Source organism: Rhinoderma darwinii, chromosome 2 (genome assembly GCF_050947455.1).
Source record: "Rhinoderma darwinii isolate aRhiDar2 chromosome 2, aRhiDar2.hap1, whole genome shotgun sequence".
Taxonomy (NCBI): Eukaryota; Metazoa; Chordata; class Amphibia; order Anura; family Rhinodermatidae; genus Rhinoderma; species Rhinoderma darwinii.
Genome location: NC_134688.1, coordinates 188,862,570 through 188,882,582, shown reverse-complemented (window position 1 = coordinate 188,882,582; position 20,013 = coordinate 188,862,570). Strand labels below are relative to the sequence as shown.

At 41.9% G+C, this 20,013-nt stretch overlaps 1 protein-coding gene across 1 annotated transcript in view; it reads left to right on the top strand.

The window, feature by feature from the left end:
* Positions 1-20,013, top strand: part of REV1 (REV1 DNA directed polymerase) — an 85,796-nt gene that overhangs the window by 19,783 nt on the left and 46,000 nt on the right. The window contains exons 7-10 of the mRNA XM_075852632.1: positions 10,097-10,204; positions 14,389-14,505; positions 16,462-16,621; positions 16,736-16,864. Coding sequence (XP_075708747.1) covers positions 10,097-10,204; positions 14,389-14,505; positions 16,462-16,621; positions 16,736-16,864 — 514 coding nt within the window. The remainder of the gene's footprint in view (positions 1-10,096; positions 10,205-14,388; positions 14,506-16,461; positions 16,622-16,735; positions 16,865-20,013) is intronic.

The window sequence follows — 20,013 nt, the reverse complement described above, 5'->3', positions numbered from 1 at the left end:
TGGTAGGGAATGCTCCTCTCCTTCCAGAATCGGTTTGCCTACTCAGGGGAGTGTTCTGTATCCGAGCGTAATGCTGAACTGGCTTCTGCCATGCAGCATTTGATCCGTGCTGTGTGAGACACCCTCCATGTTAATGTATAGTAAAATGGTGATTACAATTTTGGACTTTCCCTGGTGTTTGCCACTGCGGAAGAGATTGGTCTGAGCTTAAAACATGTTATCTTGCAACACTGTATCTTTGTGAATAAATACTTTATGCAAAACAAGCAAAATCTCTATTTTACTATACATTCTCTGAACCGGCTCCCAACAGGAACACCGGGAAGGACAGACCACTAGCAGATTCATTGATAGGATAAATTATCAAGCGTCTCAGTAGTTGTGCCTCCCTGCACAAGGTGAGCATAAATTAGACCAGTTACTACCTTAATCCTTCACCTTATAAAAAAAGATCCTGCACATGAAGTGCTTAATTCTTATTTTTTCTCCACATATGATTACCCTCCTACTTAGGAGAAAGTCTTTTAGCAGCCCATGGTATTCCATAACCACAGAAAATTTGAGGAGATATTTGCTAAGGCATGGAAGCACCCTTATCGGTTTGTATTTACTTCTAAAAGGTCAGATTTGCTGTTTCCGTTCCCAGAGGATCTGGTCCTGTTACACACCTTTCAAGAAGTACCACGCTCCATCTGTCGGATGTGGCATTCCTTAGAGACACCATAGAGAAGAAGCTGGAGTAGCATAAGTCAGCTTTTGTGGCAGCTGGATATACTCTGCGTCAGGCTTTCATTCCATTCTTGATCAGCAAGGCCTGCCTCTTCAAGGCTGCCAAAAACGGCAGACTAGACATTTTTGGGTTAGACTGTTGCAACAGGGCATCTCCGCAGGAGCACAGCAATTTGATTTTGCAGGTCTTGCTTAACAACTCCTCCATGCCTCTGAAGTTCCTATGCGGGGTTAAGAGTCTGACCTTTTTACTGCTAGTGCAATAGCAAACTGTGGCTCTACATTGTTTTATTTGGCTCAAGTCATGTGCGGTGGACTCCACATCTAAGAAATATCTCACTGGCCTTCTCTTTTCCGAAGGTAGATTGTTTGTTTGAGAAGCGCCGGTATGAGATAATTTCTGAAGCTAAAGGACGTAAAAGCTTCCTCTTATATCAGAATTGTCTTTGACATAAGCAACCATCTAAATGCTCCTAAAGGTTTAGATCCTTTCATTACTTCACTCCGAGAGCAGAGGAGAAGCCCAATCATACTTCATACCCCAGGAGATGTCCTTTAAACCAAAGACCTCTAGTCAGTCTCCTTTTTTATTTATTTTCATTTTACTTTTTTCGTGGCTAGAGTTTGAGATCCACTCATGCACGCAGATGACTTTCGTCATTTCTTGGGATGGATTTACGCTACTATGCCCCCCCCCCCTCCAAACCCGTTCTCTTGTGTCAGACTCAAGTGAGTCGAGACAGAAGGCTTTCTGGCCATACTCCTAGCTCCAGACTGGCCTGATAAGCCAATCTCGTTATTCCTTCTCCCAGACATTCCCCAGCTACCGTCCCAGTGTCACAACATCCTTTCCCAAGGTCTGCTATTCCACCCCACTATACTTCAACTGTGTTTAAAGGGGTTATCTGAGATTCACTTAAATGGGACAACGCCGCAATACCTTGCATATCTGCTACGAATGTAAGTACGAACCAAAATTAAATTGATGTAAAAAAGAGGCTGCAGTTCTTGCACAAGCGCCGTGGCCCTTTTTAAACAGCTGATTGGTGTGGGTGCCGAGAGTCGGACCCCACCGATCTAATGCTAATGGCTTATCCAAAGGTTAGGCAATAATTTTTTAAATTCTGGATAACGCCTTTAACAGCGTGGCTGTTGAAGCAAAGCATCTAAAAATTCTGAGCCTCGCCGAATCGGTCATCCAAAATCGGCAAAGGTGTACTATTGCATATAGAATATGTATTTCTGCTAGTGTGAGGGGTGTAGTTTCCACCCTCTTGTGTGCTTTACTCCCAGAATTCTGTCCTTTCTCCAGTTTGGTTTAGAGAAATGCTTTGGTCTGGTATTCTTTAATTGTCCGGTTTCTGCCCGGTCCATTCTGTTTTAACTTATTTTGGCCTTTTCGCTCTCAAGTGAAAATTTTCTTGCAGGGTATGGCTCATTACTGCCGTCCCATTGCTTCCTAGGATCCTGATTAGATTCTGTATGCTTTCCAGACCTCTCCTGCAAACCCTTATTTGAGGCATCTTCTAGGGTTTTTTCTAGAACTACGCATTTCTCGTGTCCATTATATTTATCAGGAGAGTTTTGTAGCCGGCTGCCCTTTCCTGAAAGTCTCCCTTCCTCAATCTTCAGCAGTAAAACCTTGTTCACAGTTTTTTGTGCTGTTTTTGACTTGGAAACCGCCGAAAAATGGCAAAACGCCTCCAATTGATTTTGGAGTTAGAAAAATCTGCGATTCCTCAATTTGTTTCACGGATTTCACCGTGCAATTAAAAACAACAACTTTTATTCCGCGGCTCAATACGATTAGGGCGATACTAAATCTATATAGTTTTACTATATATATATATATCTCTTTATAAAAAATTAATTTGTTTTGTTTCACCACATTCTGAGAGCCATAACTTTTTTTTTTTTTTTTCCAGGGATTTTCACTACTGATAGCAATTATTTTTTTTTAGACCATTTATTAGTTTTAGTCCCCTTATGGGACTTGAACCAGCGATCGTTAGATCGCTCGTACAATGTACTGCAATACTAATGTATTGCAGGATATTGTAATTTTTACAGGCTTCTGTTAAGCCGTGCCCGAGACACCGCTTAACAGAAGCAGACCTGGGGGCCTTCATTAGGCCCCTGGGCTGCCATAACCATGGGCACCCCCGATCGCGGTGTGTGGGGGGGGGGGACGGACTGTCCCCCTCTTTTCAAAGCTTCAGATGATGCGGTCGCAATTGACCACAGCATTTCAGGGGTTAAACAGACAGGAACAGCGATCGCTGTTCCCGGCCGTTCGTCCCGGGTGTCAGTGGTATGGAGTGCACTCAGCCCGAGAGCGCCCTCCATACTGGCCTATGATGCTTATCACCTACATGTATGTGATGCGTTAAGGGGTTAAAGTGGTTTTCTGGCCTGTTGCGACCTGTCTCCGGAAGGTAGTATCTGCCTTCCACATCGAGAACAAAATCCTTCCCTCCTTTTGTCCTGCTTCCTCTCATCTTCACAATCTTGATGTTAGGGCTATACATATGTACTTGACTGTTACCGATACAACCTACTGCTGGTCAGGCTTGCTATTTTTGATTCCCAAGAGTTTATATAAAGGTCTGCAGGCCGCAAAAGTTAACAATTGCTCAACTAATTCAGTCTGATTTTTAAAGCCTATCGTCCAAGGCAAGGTTCCTCCCCTTTAGGTAACTGCCGCCTCCACGCGGGCTGTTGGTCCATCGGGGCGGTATGGGATCAAACATGAGCCTGTCAGGTCTGCAGGGCACTCGCCTGGTATTCAGTTCATACTTTCGCCAAATTTACACCATGGCATCCTCTGCCAGTCTTGGCCGAAAGATACTTCAAGCCGCCGTACGCTAGGCGGATTGCATGGTCCACCCTCTGGAACTGCTTTAAGTCCCATTGCGTGGTCTCTCCCAATGATGTTAACGAGATAATTTGGATTTTTGTACTCCTTGTAAAATACTTTTCTCGTTGGATTGATTGGGGAACACAGATCCCTCCCCCTCTGGTTCCTCCTGGACCCAGGTTTTTATGGTGGCTTAGTTCAGTTCACTTTCAGAACCAGGACATGTTGGTTTTTAAGGTTGCTTCTCAATGTGGGTCTTTTCTCCTCCTCCTTCTTTCTTTTGCACAAACTGATTAGCCCAGTGCCTGTGGACAGGTTATGGCTGGCATAGGTGGAGCCAACTTTTTTTTTTTTTTCTTTCCTTAGCTAATATTGAAAAAAATATGAGAATGTAGCAGAACCTAGTGCAGCTGCCTCCCCCAGGTAAGGCCCCATGCACACGACCGTAAAAAAAAATCTAATTACGGACTCTCTTGGTTCTGTTGGCCGCGGATACCTTTCCGTATAGCTACGGGTAGGTGTCCGTGCTGTAGAACAGTGCCGGGAATTATGGAGCATGTCCTACTTTTCGTTTCTTACTGGCCGTGCTCCCATACTCTTTATGGGAGCACGGCACGAGATTGCGACCCGCGTCCGGCTGTGCTTGCAATCGCGGGCCGTGATTACGGGCATGGCCGTATAGGCCTCATAATCACGGCCCCGCGATTGTGGGTACCGATGGCCGTATTTTTGGGCTGTGCTCCCATACAAAGTATGGGAGCACGGATCGTAAAAAAACGGAAAGTAGCACATGCTCCATAATTCCCAGCACGGTTCTACGACATGGACACCTATCCGTAGCTATACAGAAAGGTGTCCATGGCCTACAGAACTGGGCGGGTCCGTAATTGTGGATCGTATTCTGGTCAGCAATTACGGAGATTTTTTACGGTTGTGTAAATGTACTGACCTGATTTCACACAGCGCCATCTTTCCTCGGCGTGTGTTTGAGCTGTGATACCTGCTGTTTCCGACAGCAGGCTATCACAGCTCAGTGTGCAAGTCACCGATCGCGGCTGTGCCCGCTGATTAACCCCCTGGAAGCCGCGTTCAATAGCGACATCGTGGGCGCCATTGGTTGCTATGGCAACCAGAGAGGCTGACCGCTCGAATACACTGCACTACGCATGTAGTGCAGTGTATTAGAATTGCGATCAGGGCCTCCTGCCCTCAAGTCCCCTAGTGGGACAAAAAAAAATTTGTATAAAAATACTAGTTAAAATCCCCCTTTTTTCCCTTATCAGTCCTTTTTATTATTAAAAAAAAATAGATAAACAATACATGATTGGTATCGCTGCATCCGTAAACGGCCTGATCTACAAAAGTAATTGGTTATTTATCCCGCGCGGTGAACGCAGTAAAAGATAATAATAATAAACCTCACCAGAATCACAATTGTTTGGACACTTCACCTCCCAAAAAATGGAATAAAAAGAGATCAAAACGTTGCATGTACCTAAATATGGTACGGATCAAAAGTACAGTTTGTTACACAAAAAACAAGTCCTCACACCGCTTTCTTGATGGAAAAATAAAAAACGTATGTCTCTTAGAATAAGGCAACACAATAAGTAAATAATTTTTTATAAAACGTATTTTATTGTGCAAACGCCATAAGACATAAAAAAAAAAGAACAACAAACATATGGTATTGCTGTAATCTGTTGAATTGCTGTTTTTTAGTCACCACGCCTCATAAAAAATAGAATAAAAACTGAACAAAAAGTCACATGCACCCCATGAAAACCACAATGAATTCCTCAAGGGGTCTAGTTTCCAAAATGGGGTCACTTTTAAGGGGTTTCCCTGGTACCTCAGAAGCTCTGCAAATATGACATAGTGCCCTGAATCGGGAAAAATTGCTTTTCAAACGTTGGGGCGGTTTTTCTCCTCTTATTCCTTGAATTAAATTTTTTTACCTTTTTATTGGAAAAATATGTGATTTTCAATTGCGCAGCCTAATTCCAAAAAATGCAGCCAAAAACCTGTGAGGTCGAAATGCCCACTATGCCCCTCGATATATTCCTTGAGGGGTGTAGTTTGCCAAATGGGGTCACTTTTGGTGGGTTTGTTTTGGCACCACGAGACCTCTTCAAACCTGACATGGTGCCTGAAATATAATTTAAGAAAAGGAAGGCCGAAAAATCCACTAGGTGCTCCTTTGCTTCTGGGGCCTTTGTTTCAGTCCAGTAGCGCACTAGGGCCACATGTGGGATATTTCTAAAAACTACAGAATCAGGGAAATAAATATTCAGTTTTTTCTCATGTAAAAATCTTCGGTATTATAGGAAAAATGGATTAAAATGGAATTTCTGCAAAAAAAATGAAATTTGCAAATTTCCCTAACACTTTGCTTTAATTCCTGTGACACGCATAAAGGGTTAAGAAACTTTCTAAAACATGCTGTTTTGAATACTTTAAGAGGTGCAGTTTTTAAAATGGGGTGATTTGTGGGGGTTCCTAATATATAAGGCCCTCAAAGCTACTTCAGATCTGAACCGTTCCCTAAAAAAATAGCCTTTTCAAATTTTCTTGAAAATATGAGAAATTGCTGCTAAACGTATAAGCCTTGTAACGTCCTAGAAAAATAAAAGGATGTTCAAAAAATGATGCAAACATAAAGTAGACATATGGGAAATGTTAACTAGTCACTATTTTGTGTGGTATTACTATCTGTCTTACAAGCAGATTCATTTGAATTTAGAAAAATGCTCATTTTTGCAAATTTTCTCTACATTTTGGTGTTATTCACAAATAAATATTGAATTTATCGACCACATTTTTTCACTAACAAAGTACAATATGTCACGAGAAAACAATCTCAGAATCGCTTGGATAGGTAAAAGCATTCCCGAGTTATTACCACATAAAGTGACACATGTCAGATTTAAAAAATGAGGCTGCGTCATATGGTCCAAAAGTGGCTGCGTCCTTAAGGGGTTAAACACAATAAAAACGTATAACCCTCGCAAATTAAAAGATGGAATCAGAATATTCACGCAGCGGATCAACCAGATATTAATCCGGTCAAAGGATCCCCAAAAAATATATTTATAATAAGTTTTTGAACAGGTTATAGAAATGACATTTTTTTTGCACAGATTGGTATATAGAACATAACAAGAGTAAAGGCAATAAAGATATCACTTTTGAGCAATAAAATACCTACACCTGCCGAGTACGGGAATAGCCGAGAGATCAAGACCGGGGTTACGCTGCTAGACCCGACGCGCGTTTCGCTAATGCTTCGTCTGGGGTCTATAGGGGGAGGGGGGGTTGCACTAGCCACATGGGGCTGTGTGGCCATTGCTCACCTACCACGAATGATCCAGCAGCATGGGAAAGGGACTGCACTCCTTCATGACGTCAGAGTTTCTGAAAAAAATTTTTTTTTTTGTAAATGTCACCTCTACTTTGCTTTAAATTACGCTGAAACGCCTAAAGGGTTACATTTTCTGAATGCTGTTTTGAATACTTTGAGGGGTCTAGTTTTTAAAATGTTTTTTTTTTATTTTTTATGGGGGTTTCTAATATATGACGCTCAAAACCACTTCAGAACTGAACTGGTACCTAAAAAAAAAAAAGCTTTTGACATGTTATTTAAAACATGAGAAATTGCTGCTTATGTTCTAAGCCTTGTAACGTCCTAGAAAAATAAAAGAATGTTCAAAAAAAAAGATGCAAACATAAAGTAGACATATGGGAAATGTTAACCCTCTAACTATTTTGTGTGGTATAACCATCTGTTTTACAAGCAGATCCATTTAAATTCAGAAAACTTTTAATTTTTCAAAATTTTCTCAATTTTGCTATTTTTCATAAATAAACACTGAATATATCGACCAAATTTTACCACGGACATAAAGTCCAATGTGTCACGACAAAACCATCTCAGAATCGCTTGGATAGGTATAAGCATTTCGGAGTTATTGCAACATAAAGTGACACATGTCTAATTTGAAAAATGGGCTCTGAGCCTTAAAGAGGCTCTGTCACCACATTATAAGTGCCCTATCTCCTACATAATCTGATTGGCCCTGTAATGTAGGTGACAGCAGTGCTTTTTATTTTGAAAAACTATCATTTTTGAGCAAGTTATGAGCTAGTTTAGATTTATGCTAATGAGTTTCTCATTGGACAACTGGGCATGTTTTTTTACTTTTTACCAACTGGGTGTTGTACTGAGGAGTGTATGAGGCTGACCAATCAGTGACTAATCCGCATCATACACTTCTCATTGTTCCAGCTCCGCGTGATCCACAGCACAGTGTGGTTGTGCAGTGAAAGAAGCTGGGCTGGAACAATGAGAAGTGTAGGACACTGATTAGTCACTGATTGGTCAGCCTCATACACTTCTCTTCACAACGGCCAGTTGGTAAAAACACAATACACGCCCAGTTGTCCATTGAGAAACTCATTAGCATAAATCTAAACTAGCTCATAACTTGCTCAAAAATGATCGTTTTTCAAAATAAAAACTACTGCTGTTATCTACATTACATCGCCAATCAGATTATGTAGGAGATAGGGCACTTATAATCTGGTGACCGAGCCTCTTTAAGGCCCAAACTAGGCCACGTCGTTAAGGGGTTAAGGACTAGATAGGAGAGCTCTTGTACAGAGCTTACCAAAAAAAAAAAAAACACCCTAAACCAGGAAGTAAAACTCTCTTTATGCTGCTCTCCAACTTTAAACGAGTGCTGTGCCCCGAGTAATCAGCCTGGTCTCATTTGAAAGCTACGATTCTGGGCTTTATTATGATACCAAGATCTAAGCTCTATAGTCCTGGCCAATAGTTTTGAGACTGACACAAATTTTGGTTTTGACAAAGTTTGCTGCTTCAATGTTTTTAGATCTTTTAGTCAGATGTTACTATGGTATACTGAAATACAATTCTAAGCATTTCTGAAGTTTTTCAACTTTTATTGGCAAATACCTCAAGTTTATTCAAAGAATCAATATTTACAGTGTTGACCATTCTTTTTCAAGACTTCTTCAATTCGCCCTGGCATGCCGCTTCTGGGCCAAATCCTGACTGATGGCAACCCATTCTTGCCTAATCAGTGCTTGAAGTTTATCACAATTTCTGTGTTTTTGGTTGTCGACCCTCCTTTTGAGGATTGAGCACAGGTTCTAAAGGGGATTGAGATCTGTGGAGTTTCCTGCCCATGGACCCAAAATGCCAATGTTTTGTTCACCGAGCCACTTAGTTATCACTTTTGCCTTGTGACCTGGTGCTCCATCATGCTGGAAAAAGCATTGTTAATCACCAAATTGCTCCTGGATCGATGTGAGAAGTTGCTCTTCGAGGATATTTAGATATTATTCTTGGAAGTGTTCTTATGCACAATTGTGAGTGAGCCCACTCCATTTATGTGTGGGGTTGCTTTTCATCCAATAGTCTCAGGATGCTTTACTATTGGCATGACACAGGACTCATGGTAGCGCTCACCTTTTCTTCTTCTTCTTCGGACAAACGTACTTCCAGATGTCCCAAACAGTCAGAAAGGGTGTCATCAGAGAAAATAATCTTGCCCTGAAGTCCAATCCCTGTACTTCCTACAAAATGTCAGTCTGTCCTTTTGATGTTTTTTTTGGGAGAGAAGTGGATCCCTTGCTGCCCTTCTTGACATTAGGCCAGCCTCCAAAAGCCTTCGCCTCACTGTGTGCAGATACACGGACACATGCCTGCTGGCATTCCTGAGCAAACTCTGCACTGGTGTTGAACCGATCCCGTAGCTGAATCCTTTTTAGGAGACGGTCCTTGCACTTGCTGGACTTTCTTGGGCACCCTGAAGCCTTTCTCCCAGCAATTGAACCTCTCTCCTTGAAGTTCTTGATGATCCGATAAATGGTTGATTTAGGGGCAATCTTACAAGCAGCAATGTCCTTGCCTGTAAAGCCCTTTTGATGGCTGCATGTGTTTCCTTGGAGGTAACCATGGTTAACAGAAGAAGACAATGATTTCAATTACCATCCCGCATTTAAAGCAACCAATCTGCTCTTCTAATTCAATCAGCATGACCGAGTGATATCGGCTGCCTTCCCTCGTTAACACTTTTTCCTGAGCTAACGAGAAGATCACTGAAATTATGTTAGTAGGTCACTTTGCGGCAAGGCTGAAATGCAGTGGAAATGGGTTTTTTGTGATTTAAGTTCATTTTCACGGCAAGGAGTGACTGCAACTCATCTGATCACTCTTCATAACAATCTAGAGTTAATGTAAATTGCCGCGATAAAAACTGAAGCAGCAAACTTTGAAAACTAAAATTTGTATTGGTCTAAAAACCTTTGGCCAGGACTGTAGTTTTTATGTTCTAGCCCCTGGCAAGTGTTTGAATGTCATGACTTATTACATACAACCTTGGCAGTAAATGGGTTAATAAATAAGGCAAAGTTCTCTCCAATTTCATTGGTGCAAAATATGCCATTATTAATAATTGTGGGCCTATGTCTTTTTACTATTTTTAGGAGCCACACCTGCTTCCAACCATTCGAAGTGCCAGAACTGTATAATACATGTGGATATGGACTGCTTCTTTGTATCTGTTGGTGTACGTAACCGACCGGATCTAAAAGGTAACTGATTACAACATTGCTAGTTACAATTTGCGATTATTAATAATAATAATAATAATAATAATAATCTTTATTTATATAGCGCCAACATATTACGCAGCACTTTACAATTTGGAGGGAACATGAAACAAACAATATCAGACATTACATAGTGACAAAGTTAATTTACAATTCAAACCTGGGGAGTGAGGACCCTGCTCGCAAGAGCTTACAATCTATGAGGAAATAAGGGAGACACAAAGTGTAACAGTGTTTGTTCTATACAATAGTCCGGCCATTTTTTATACACATGCGGTGGTAACATAAAGCTGCATGAGCCGGTCGCCAGCCAGTATCCGTGTATGACGGACATGAAGAGAAGGAGTGTGAGGGAATCTTATTCTGATGACTAATCTAAAAGGAGGGCCATGGAAAGGAGTCAGATTAGGGAATGTTATAGGCCTGTCTAAATAGATGTGTTTTCAGGGCACGTTTAAAACTGTGGATATTGGGAATTAATCTGATTGTCTGGGGTAGCGCATTCCAGAGGACGGGTGCAACACGAGAAAAATCTTGGAGACGGGAGTGGGAGGTTCGGATTATGGAGGATTTTAATCTAAGGTCGTTGGCAGAACGAAGAGCCCGAGTAGGGTGGTAGACAGAGATGAGGGAGGAGATGTAAGGAGGTGCAGCACTGTGGAGAGCTTTGTGGGTGAGAGTAACAAGTTTGAATTTTATTCAGAAGGGGATGGGCAACCAGTGCAGTGACTGGCACAGATTAGAGGCGTTGGTGTAGCGGTTGGTCATAAAGATGAGCCTGGCTGCTGCATTGAGAATAGATTGGAGAGGGGAGAGTTTAGTGAGGGAAAGACCGACTAGTAATGAGTTACAGTAGTCAAGACGAGAGTGAATCAGAGCAACAATGAGAGTTTTGGCGGTTTCCTCCGTAAGAAAAGAGCGGATTCTGGAGATGTTTTTGAGGTGAAAATGAGAGGAGCGTGAAAGTGATTGAATGTGAGGAGTAAAGGAAAGATCTGAGTAAAAAATAACCCAGACAGCGGGCGTGCTGCTTAGGAGTGATGGTAGTGCCACACACAGAGATGGAAACATCAGATTTACGGCGATTAGTAGATGGTGGGAACACAAGGAGCTCAGTTTTAGAAAGATTCAGTTTCAGATAGAGAGAGGACATGATGTTAGAGACAGCGGACAGACAATCACTGGTGTTCTGTATTAGAGCAGGGGTGATGTCACGGGAAGAGGTATATAATTGGGTGTCATCAGCGTAGAGATGGTACTGGAAGCCAAATCTGCTGATGGTTTGTCCAATAGGGTCTGTGTAGAGAGAGAAAAGAGAAGCGGACCTAGGATTGATCCCTGAGGAACCCCGATAGCAAGGGGAAGAGGAGAAGAAGTGGAACCAGCAAATGACACACTGAATGAGCGGTCAGAGAGATAGGAGGAAAACCAAGAGAGAGCCGCGTCCTTGAGGCAAATATAGTGGAGGATGTTAAGTAGGAGTTTGTGGTCTACGGTGTCAAAGGCTGCAGAGAGATCCAAAAGAATCAGGAGAGAGTATTTACCATCCGATTTAGCCGTCAAGAGATCATTTGAGACTTTAGTAAGGGCAGTTTCTGTGGAGTGTAGAGTGCGGAAACCAGATTGTAAGGGGTCAAGAATGGAGTTAGCAGAGAGATAGCGGATAAGGCGAGAGTAGACCAAGCGTTCCAGGAGTTTGGAGATGAAAGGCAGATTAGAGACTGGTCGGTAGTTAGCAGCGCTGGATGGGTCCAGAGTTGGTCTTTTCAGTAATGGGTTTATAATGGCATGTTTAAAAGCGGAGGGAAAGATACCAGAGGAAAGAGAGAAGTTAAATATTTTAGTCAGGTAACTAGTGACAGCTGGGGAGAGCGACTGGAGGAGGTGTGAGGGGACAGGATCACTAGGGCAGGTAGTAGGATGAGAAGAAGAGGAGCCTCGAGACTTCTTCAGTTATTGGGTCAAATGCTGAGAGTGAAGAAGAGGGAGTGCGGGAGGGAAGGGGATCGATGTTACTAGGGGACTGGGAGATATCATGCCGGATGTTGTCAATTTTAACTTTAAAATCATTGGCCAGGTCTTCAGCACAGAGATCTGTGATTGGCGTCTGCACTTTAGGACTAAGGAGGGAGTGAAAAGTATCAGAGGCGTTTTGGATTATTAGATAGTGTGGAGATGAGAGAAGTGAAATAGACTTGTTTGGCTCGGTGAAGGGCAGAGTTGTAAGTTTTGAGCATAAATTTGTAATGAAGGAAATCTGTATCCAAATGCGATTTTCTCCACAGTCGTTCGGCACATCTCAAGCACCGCTGAAGAAAGCGGGATTGAGGCGTGTGCCAGGGTTGTCGTCGTCTTTGTTGGGTGGTTTGAAGTGTAGGGGGGGCTGCTTCATCCAATGCATTTTTGAGTGTTATTGTAAAGTTTGGCAGCCAGATTGGGACAGGAGAGGCAAGAGATAGGGGACAATGAGGACTGTAGACTGTCTATGAGTTTCTGAGTGTTAATGGGATGTAGATTTCTGTATGTCTGATACGTGGTGATGACCTGAGGAGGCAAAGAATATTTGATAGTAAAGGAGAGAAGATTGTGGTCAGAAAGCGGGAGAGGAGAGTTAATAAAGTCAGAAACTGAGCAGAGACGGAAGAAGACCAGGTCTAGCGAATGCCCTTCTTCATGTGTAGGAGAGTTAGTAAGTTGTGACAAACCTAGGGACGAGGTTAAAGATAGAAACTGGGAGGCAGATGAGGAGATTGGGTTATCAATGGGGATGTTGAAGTCACCCATGATGAGAGTGGGTGTTTCAGAGGATAGAAATTGTGGAAGCCAAGCAGCAAAATGATCCAGGAATTGGCGGGGTGAGCCCGGGGGGCGGTAGACAGCTGCCACTCGGAGGGAAAAAGGGTGAAAGAGTTTGAGGGTGTGGACTTCAAAAGAGGGAAATGTGAGTGAGGGGACCGGGGGAATGACCTGGAAAGTGCAGTGTGGGGAAAGAAGTATACCTACTCCTCCACCCTGCCTGTTCTCAGGTCTGAGATTAGAGATAAAATACTATTAATAGTCTTACTACGAAGTGCCATATATGTTTCTATATAATTTTACACATTGAATTAATTCTGTCATTTGAATACTTGCAAGAGACTATTTTAAGTTAAAAGGGTTATCCGGAGTCCAAAAATTGCATTGCATTAATATTTTTATGTAAAAAGAAGTCACTAATGTACTTTAATTTAAAATTCGGTAGTAAATGGTGCAGTTCAAACCCAGTGAATTGTTCCCGGAAGCCCTGTAGCTTTTCTAATAATGACGTGTCGACATGGCCCCATGTGACTGAGGGCTTGCTTCCTGTGCTGTTCGTGTTGGCGTGTTTTTAATAGCATGATCGCAAGGGGCTGTCAAATTACCTATTGCTGGAGTCCCCAAGCACATCATCAGCTAGCGCTTTGCTCGGGACTCCAGCACTGCTGCTGACATTTGGTCAGTGACTTCAGGGGTTTCCTATCGCTGGAGTCCCCAGCAGAGAATCAGCTGATGCTTTGCCTGGGGACTCCTGCGCTGCTGCCAGAGTCACTGTTACTGTCAATATATGGACACTGACGTTGGCATCCGTACTGGGGTCCCCAGGCAGAGCATCAGCTGATGCTCTGCTCGGGAACTCCAACGATAGGAAACCCCTGAAGTCACTGACCAAATGTCAGGAGCAGTGCTGGAGTTCTGAGCAAAGCTCTAGCTAATGCTCTGCTCAGTGACTCCAGCAGTAGGCAATGTGACAGCCCCTTGTGGTCATGCCATTGATAACACTTACCGGTAATTTTGTTTCCTCGAGCCATGACCACACCGATATAGTGCCTCACTTGTTCTCTATCACCACATGAAGAAAACAGAAGGTCACTTTCGTGAACGCAAAAAAATTGTTAAGTAATTACATTAAATGTAACCAATCGGAGCTCTCTCTGGGTCTTGACAATTCACTGAGGTGATGAATGAGGATCTTTCTTTTATCTCCGGTTTTCTTGTCCCTGGGGCCAGACCCTCTCTCTCCAGTGGCTCTGTCATAGTTCGAAGAGGCATTAATTACCAGCAAGCGTATTACCTTTTTTTTTTTTTAAGGTGGAATTTTCAAGGTGGTATTTCAAGTTATTTTTTTTGTTTTTGCTGCTGATTTATAGGTAAACCGGTGGCTGTCACAAGCAATAGAGGTAGTGGGAGATCATCTTACCGTGAAGGAGCCAACCCTCAACTAGAGGTACAATACTATCAGAATAAGTTAATGGGAAACAAAACAGGTAAGGAAATCGTTGCATTCCACAAAAGCCACAATTATGAAATTAAAAGATATTGGGGGGAATATAACCAAAGGTTTTCGCTAGTATTCTGGTGTAAAAAGTCACAAAATTTGGCACACGTCATAGTTTTAAAATTTGTGTGTTTTTTTCACCACTGTCTGAAAGGGGTGCACAATAGTGGCAGGGTTTAGCCAAAGAGGCAGAGCCTCAGAATTCCAGATTAATCATAATTTATGCTAGAAACTGTTGTAAATTATTGTGCAAATCTACACCTGCTCATGGGCGTAGATTTGCATTTCTGTCGCACGGACAGTCAACATGCGCCAGATATATTCGCTCTTTCTGGACCAGACAAATTTTTTTTTTTTTATTAATTTTTTTTCCTTCCCGCCTTTAACTGGTTCCTGACCGCTGGTTGTGTATTTACGGCCAGCGGTCAGGGTCCTTAAAACCCGCGCCATAGACTATTTACGGCGCGGGTTTTAGCTTGCTGCCCAAGCGATCTGAATGTCTGGTCTCCGGCAGTCAGTGACTGCTGGGGACCCTGAGGTGCTTCTATCTTTAATCACTTTTACACAGCGCCCAATGCTGATAGTTTTTTAAAATAAAAAGCCTTACTGTCACCTATATAATAGCGCCGATCTTCTTATGTAGGAGATAGGGCACTTATAATGTGGTGACAGAGCCGCTTTACGATGTAGTTTTTATTAATATCATGTTGGGGAGCGTCAGGCATTTCGATCACTTTTTAGTAAATTTATTTTGGGGTGTTGAAGTGGCAAACAAAGAGCGATTTGGCCATGTTGACCTTTTTTCCCACTATGACGTTCACCGTACTGGATAAATATTTTTATATTTTGGGCATTTTCAGACATGGGGATACCTAATCTGTTTTGTTTATTTTTATATGTGATCTAGGGTAAGGGGGGTGATTTAGATTTTTTTTTTATATACTTTTTTTATTTTTTAACTTTTATTTAGCCCCCCTGGGGGTTTGAACACGGCGACCATTAGATCGCTTTTGCCATAGACTGCAATATCGCAATATTGTAGTCTATGGCAAAATCAGTGCATTGCTGTTAAAACCCTCCACAGGCAGGTCTCAATAGCAATCTTCCTATAGCAGGGCTGGGAGCGTTCAGAAGGCTCCCAACTGCTAGAGCAATACACCGGCACCCGCGATCTCGCCACGCGGGAGTCGGTGAAAGGGGCAGTAAAAACCCCTCAGATGCTGGTGGTCACACCTGACACGGGCATCTGAAGGTTTAAATGCTTGCAATCAGAATTTTTTGGGATCGCAAGCATTGCCGCTGGGTCCCTGCTATGTAACACAGCAGAGACCCGGCGGCAATGGCGTTCGTTCTGCTTCTGAGCGGGCGCCATATTTAAATACCCTTTCATTACGTAAATCTACAGTTCTGCGTCATGAAAGGGTTAAGAGGTGTGCACCTATTAATATATTTGGTGCATTTTCCGCCTACTTAAATTAGTTTAAGACTAGCGGTTGAAACAACAGTCTTATTATTATTCCCCTATTGGTTCCAATTTTACACCATGATAAGCTTCCTCTGCCTTTCTGAAAACCATAGCAAACCAACAAAAACAAAAAAAAAATCCGTGAACCCAAGTATTATACTCTTAATGACACTTCGGGTATGTTCGGAAGTACTGGTGGTAGTAAAGCAGTTGTTTTTTTTTTGTGTGTGCGTATGTGGATTATGGTGTATATTCTGAATTATCGGATGGTCATAGAAAAGTAAAACTCGCTTATATCTAGGAAGAGAAAAATCGGAGTAACTCACCATTACCCTACATTTACAATGCAGTTCTGTTGTGTAAAGAAGTGTTGGTTGGATTGTCAGATTTTCTAGACTGTCAGATATGGATTAAATTAATTTCACCGTTTATATCGATCTAGGATAAATTAATTTTTCGACTTTTTCTCTTTCAAACTAGATGAGTCTGCATTGGACATTCTGAATTCTGCACAAAGCAATGGACAAAACATGGATTTCTCTGTATGGGACCGTCCAGATGTTGCACAGAAAAATGGGCTAGACATAGATACCTCGCAGATGTCATTTGCAGAAATTGCATCCTGTAGTTACGAGGCAAGGTAGGGAACCACAATATATTTCTTGCATAAAAAGTCCGACAATATCCACTTGTCGATCTATCAATTCTCACACACACCTATTTATTTCATGTATTTCTCTCCATTTCCCTCCAGGCAGGTTGGTTTGAGGAATGGAATGATGTTTGGTAAAGCAAAGCAACTGTGCCCTGATCTTCAAGTTGTTCCCTATGATTTTGAGGCATATAAGGAAGTTGCCATGACTCTGTATAAAACATTGGCAAGGTAAGTCATTTAATTATATTAAATTACATTTATTTAAAGGCTATGTACACCTTTTGAGGGGCATTTTTTTCTCCATTTTATTCCTTTCCCTCTTTAGCCACTTTTAACCTTCCTGACCGAGCCTCATTTTTCAAATCTGACATGTTTCACTTTATGTGATAACTCCGGAATGCTTTTACCAATCCAAGCGATTCTGAGATGTTTTCTCGTGACACATTGGACTTTGTTACTGGCAAAATTTGCTCGATACATTCAGTATTTAAATGTGAAAAACACCAAAATTTAGCGAAAAATTAGCACTTTTCTAAATTTAAATGTATCTGCTTGTAAGACAGATAGTTATACCACACAAAATAGTCGCTAGTTACCATCCCCCATATGTATACTTTAGATTGACATCGTTTTTTCTAACATCTTTTTATTTTTCTAGGATGTTTCTTGGAACTTTAGCAGCAATTTCTCACATTTTCAAGAAAATGTCAAAAGGCTATTTTTACAGGGGCCAGTTCAGTTGTGAAGTGGCTTTGAGGGCCTTATATATTAGAAACCTCCAAAAAGTCACCCAATTTTAAAAACTTCACACCTCAAAGTACTCAAAACAGCATTTAGAAATTTTCTTGACCCTTTAGACGTTTCACAGGAATTAAACAAAAGTAGAGGTGAAATTTACAAATGTCATTTTTTGTTGCAGAAATTAATTTTTAATCCATTGTTTTTGTAACACAAAGTTTTACCAGAGAAACGCAACTCAATATTTATTGCCCAGGTTCTGCAATTTTAGAAAATATCCCACATGTGGCCCTAGTGTGCTAATGGACTGAAGCACCGGCCTCAGAAGCAAAGGAGCACCTAGTGGATTTTGGGCCTCCTTTTTATTAGAATATATTTTAGGCACCATGTCAGGTTTGAAGGGCTCTTGCGGTGCCAAAACAGTGGAAATCCCCCAAAACTGACCCCATTTGGGAAACTACACCCCTTAAGGAAATTATCTAGGGCTATAGTAAGCATTTTGACCCTACAGGTTTATTGCAGAAATTATTGGAAGTAGGCCGTGAAAATGGAAATCTACATTCTTTCAAAGAAAATGTAGCTTTAGCTAATTTTTTTTCTCATTTCCACAAGGACTAATGGAGAAAAAGCACCGCAAAATTTGTAAATCAATTTCTCCCGAGTAAAACAATACCCCACATGTGGTCATAAGTGGCTGTTTGGACAAACGGCAGGGCTTAGAAGGGAAAGAGCGCTATTTGGCTTTTGGAGCTCAAATTTAGCAGGAATGGTTTGTGGCGGCCAAGTCGCATTTGCAAAGCAGCTGAGGGACCAAAACAGTGGAAACCCCGCACACGTGGCCTCATTTTGGAAACCACACCCCTTGAGGAAATTATCTAGGGGTATACTTAGCATTTTGACGCCACAGGTTTTTTGCAGAAATTATTGGAAGTAGGCTGTGAAAATGAAAATGTACGTTCTTTCAAAGAAAATGTAGGTTTAGCTAATTTTTTCTCATTTCCACAAGGACTAAAGGAGAAAAAGCACCGCAAAATTTGCAAAGCAATTTCTCCCGAGTAAAACAGTACCCCATATGTGGCAATAAACGGGTGTTTGGACACATCGCGGGGCTTAGAAGGGAAAGCGAGCCATTTGGCTTTTGGAGCTCAAATTTAGCAGGAATGGTTTGCGGAGGCCAAGACGCATTTGCAAAGCACCTGAGGGACCAAAACAGTGAAAACAACCAAAAAGTGACTCCATTTAGGAAACTACACCACTTCAGGAAATAATCTATGGGTGTAGTGATGATTTTGACCCCACAGGTCTTTCATAGAATTTATTAGAATTGGGCTGAAGAGAAGGAGCGGCATTTGGCTTTTGGAGCACAGATTTTGCTGGATTGGTTTCTTGACACCATGTCACTGTTGCAAAGCTCCTAAGGTACCAGTACAGTGGAAACGACCCAAAAGGGACTCCATTTGTGATATTACACCACTTGAGGAATTAATCTAGGGGTGTAGTGAGCATATTGACCCCAAAAGTGTTTCATAGATTTTATTTGAATTGGGCAGTGAAAATAAAAATTAATTTTTTTCCCAATAAGACGTAGCTTTAGCGCAAAATGTTCAATTTTCTCAAAAAATAAAGCGGAAAAAGAACCCCAACATTGGTTAAGCAATTTCTACCAAGTATGGCAATACCCCATATGTGGTTATAAACATTTCTGGGCACACGGCAGGGCTCAGAAGGGAAGGAGAGCCATTTGGCTTTCGGAGTACAGATTTTGCTGGATTGGTTTCTGGTCGCTATGTAGCATTTACAAAACCCCTGTGGGACCAAAACAGTGATCCCATTTTGGAATCTACACCCCTCAAGGTATTCACCTAGGGGTGTAGTGAGCATGTTAACCCCGCAGGTGTTTTGCATAAATTAGTGTGCACTCAATATTGCAGAGTGATAATGGGATTTTTCAAAATATATGCCAATATGTGGTGCCCAGCTTGTGCCACCATAACAAGACAGCTCTCTAATTATTATGCTGTGTTTCCCGGTTTTAGAATCACCCTACATGGGGCCCTAATCTTTTGCCTGGATATTTGACAGGGCTCAGGAGTGAGAGAGTACCATGCGAAATTGAGGCCTAATTTGGCGATTTACACAGAATTTGTTCACAATTGCAGAGGCTCAGATGGGAAATAATAAAAGAAAACCCTCAGAAGTGACCCCATTTTAGAAACTACACCCCTCAAGGCATTTATTAAGGGGTGTAGTGAGCATTTTCACGCAACAGGTCTTTTCCCTGAATGAATGCGCTGCGGATGGTGCAAAGTAAAAATTAACATTTTTCCCCAGATATGCCAATTCAGTGGCAAGTATGTCGTGTCCAGCTTATGCCACTGTAGACACACTTCCAAAAATTGTTAAAAGGGTTCTTCCTGGTATAACAATGTCATATATGTGGAAGGAAACTGGTGTTTGGGCACACTGTAGGGCTCAGATGGGTGGGAGCGCCATTTGGCTTTTGAAGCGTAGATTTTGCCTTGTAGTAGTTTTGTTTGAGTATTGCTGGCGTTTTCGTTTATAATGTGGGGGCATATGTAAGCTGGGCAGAGTATATCAGGGGCATAGTCAGGTGGTGTAATAATGGGATAAACAATAAT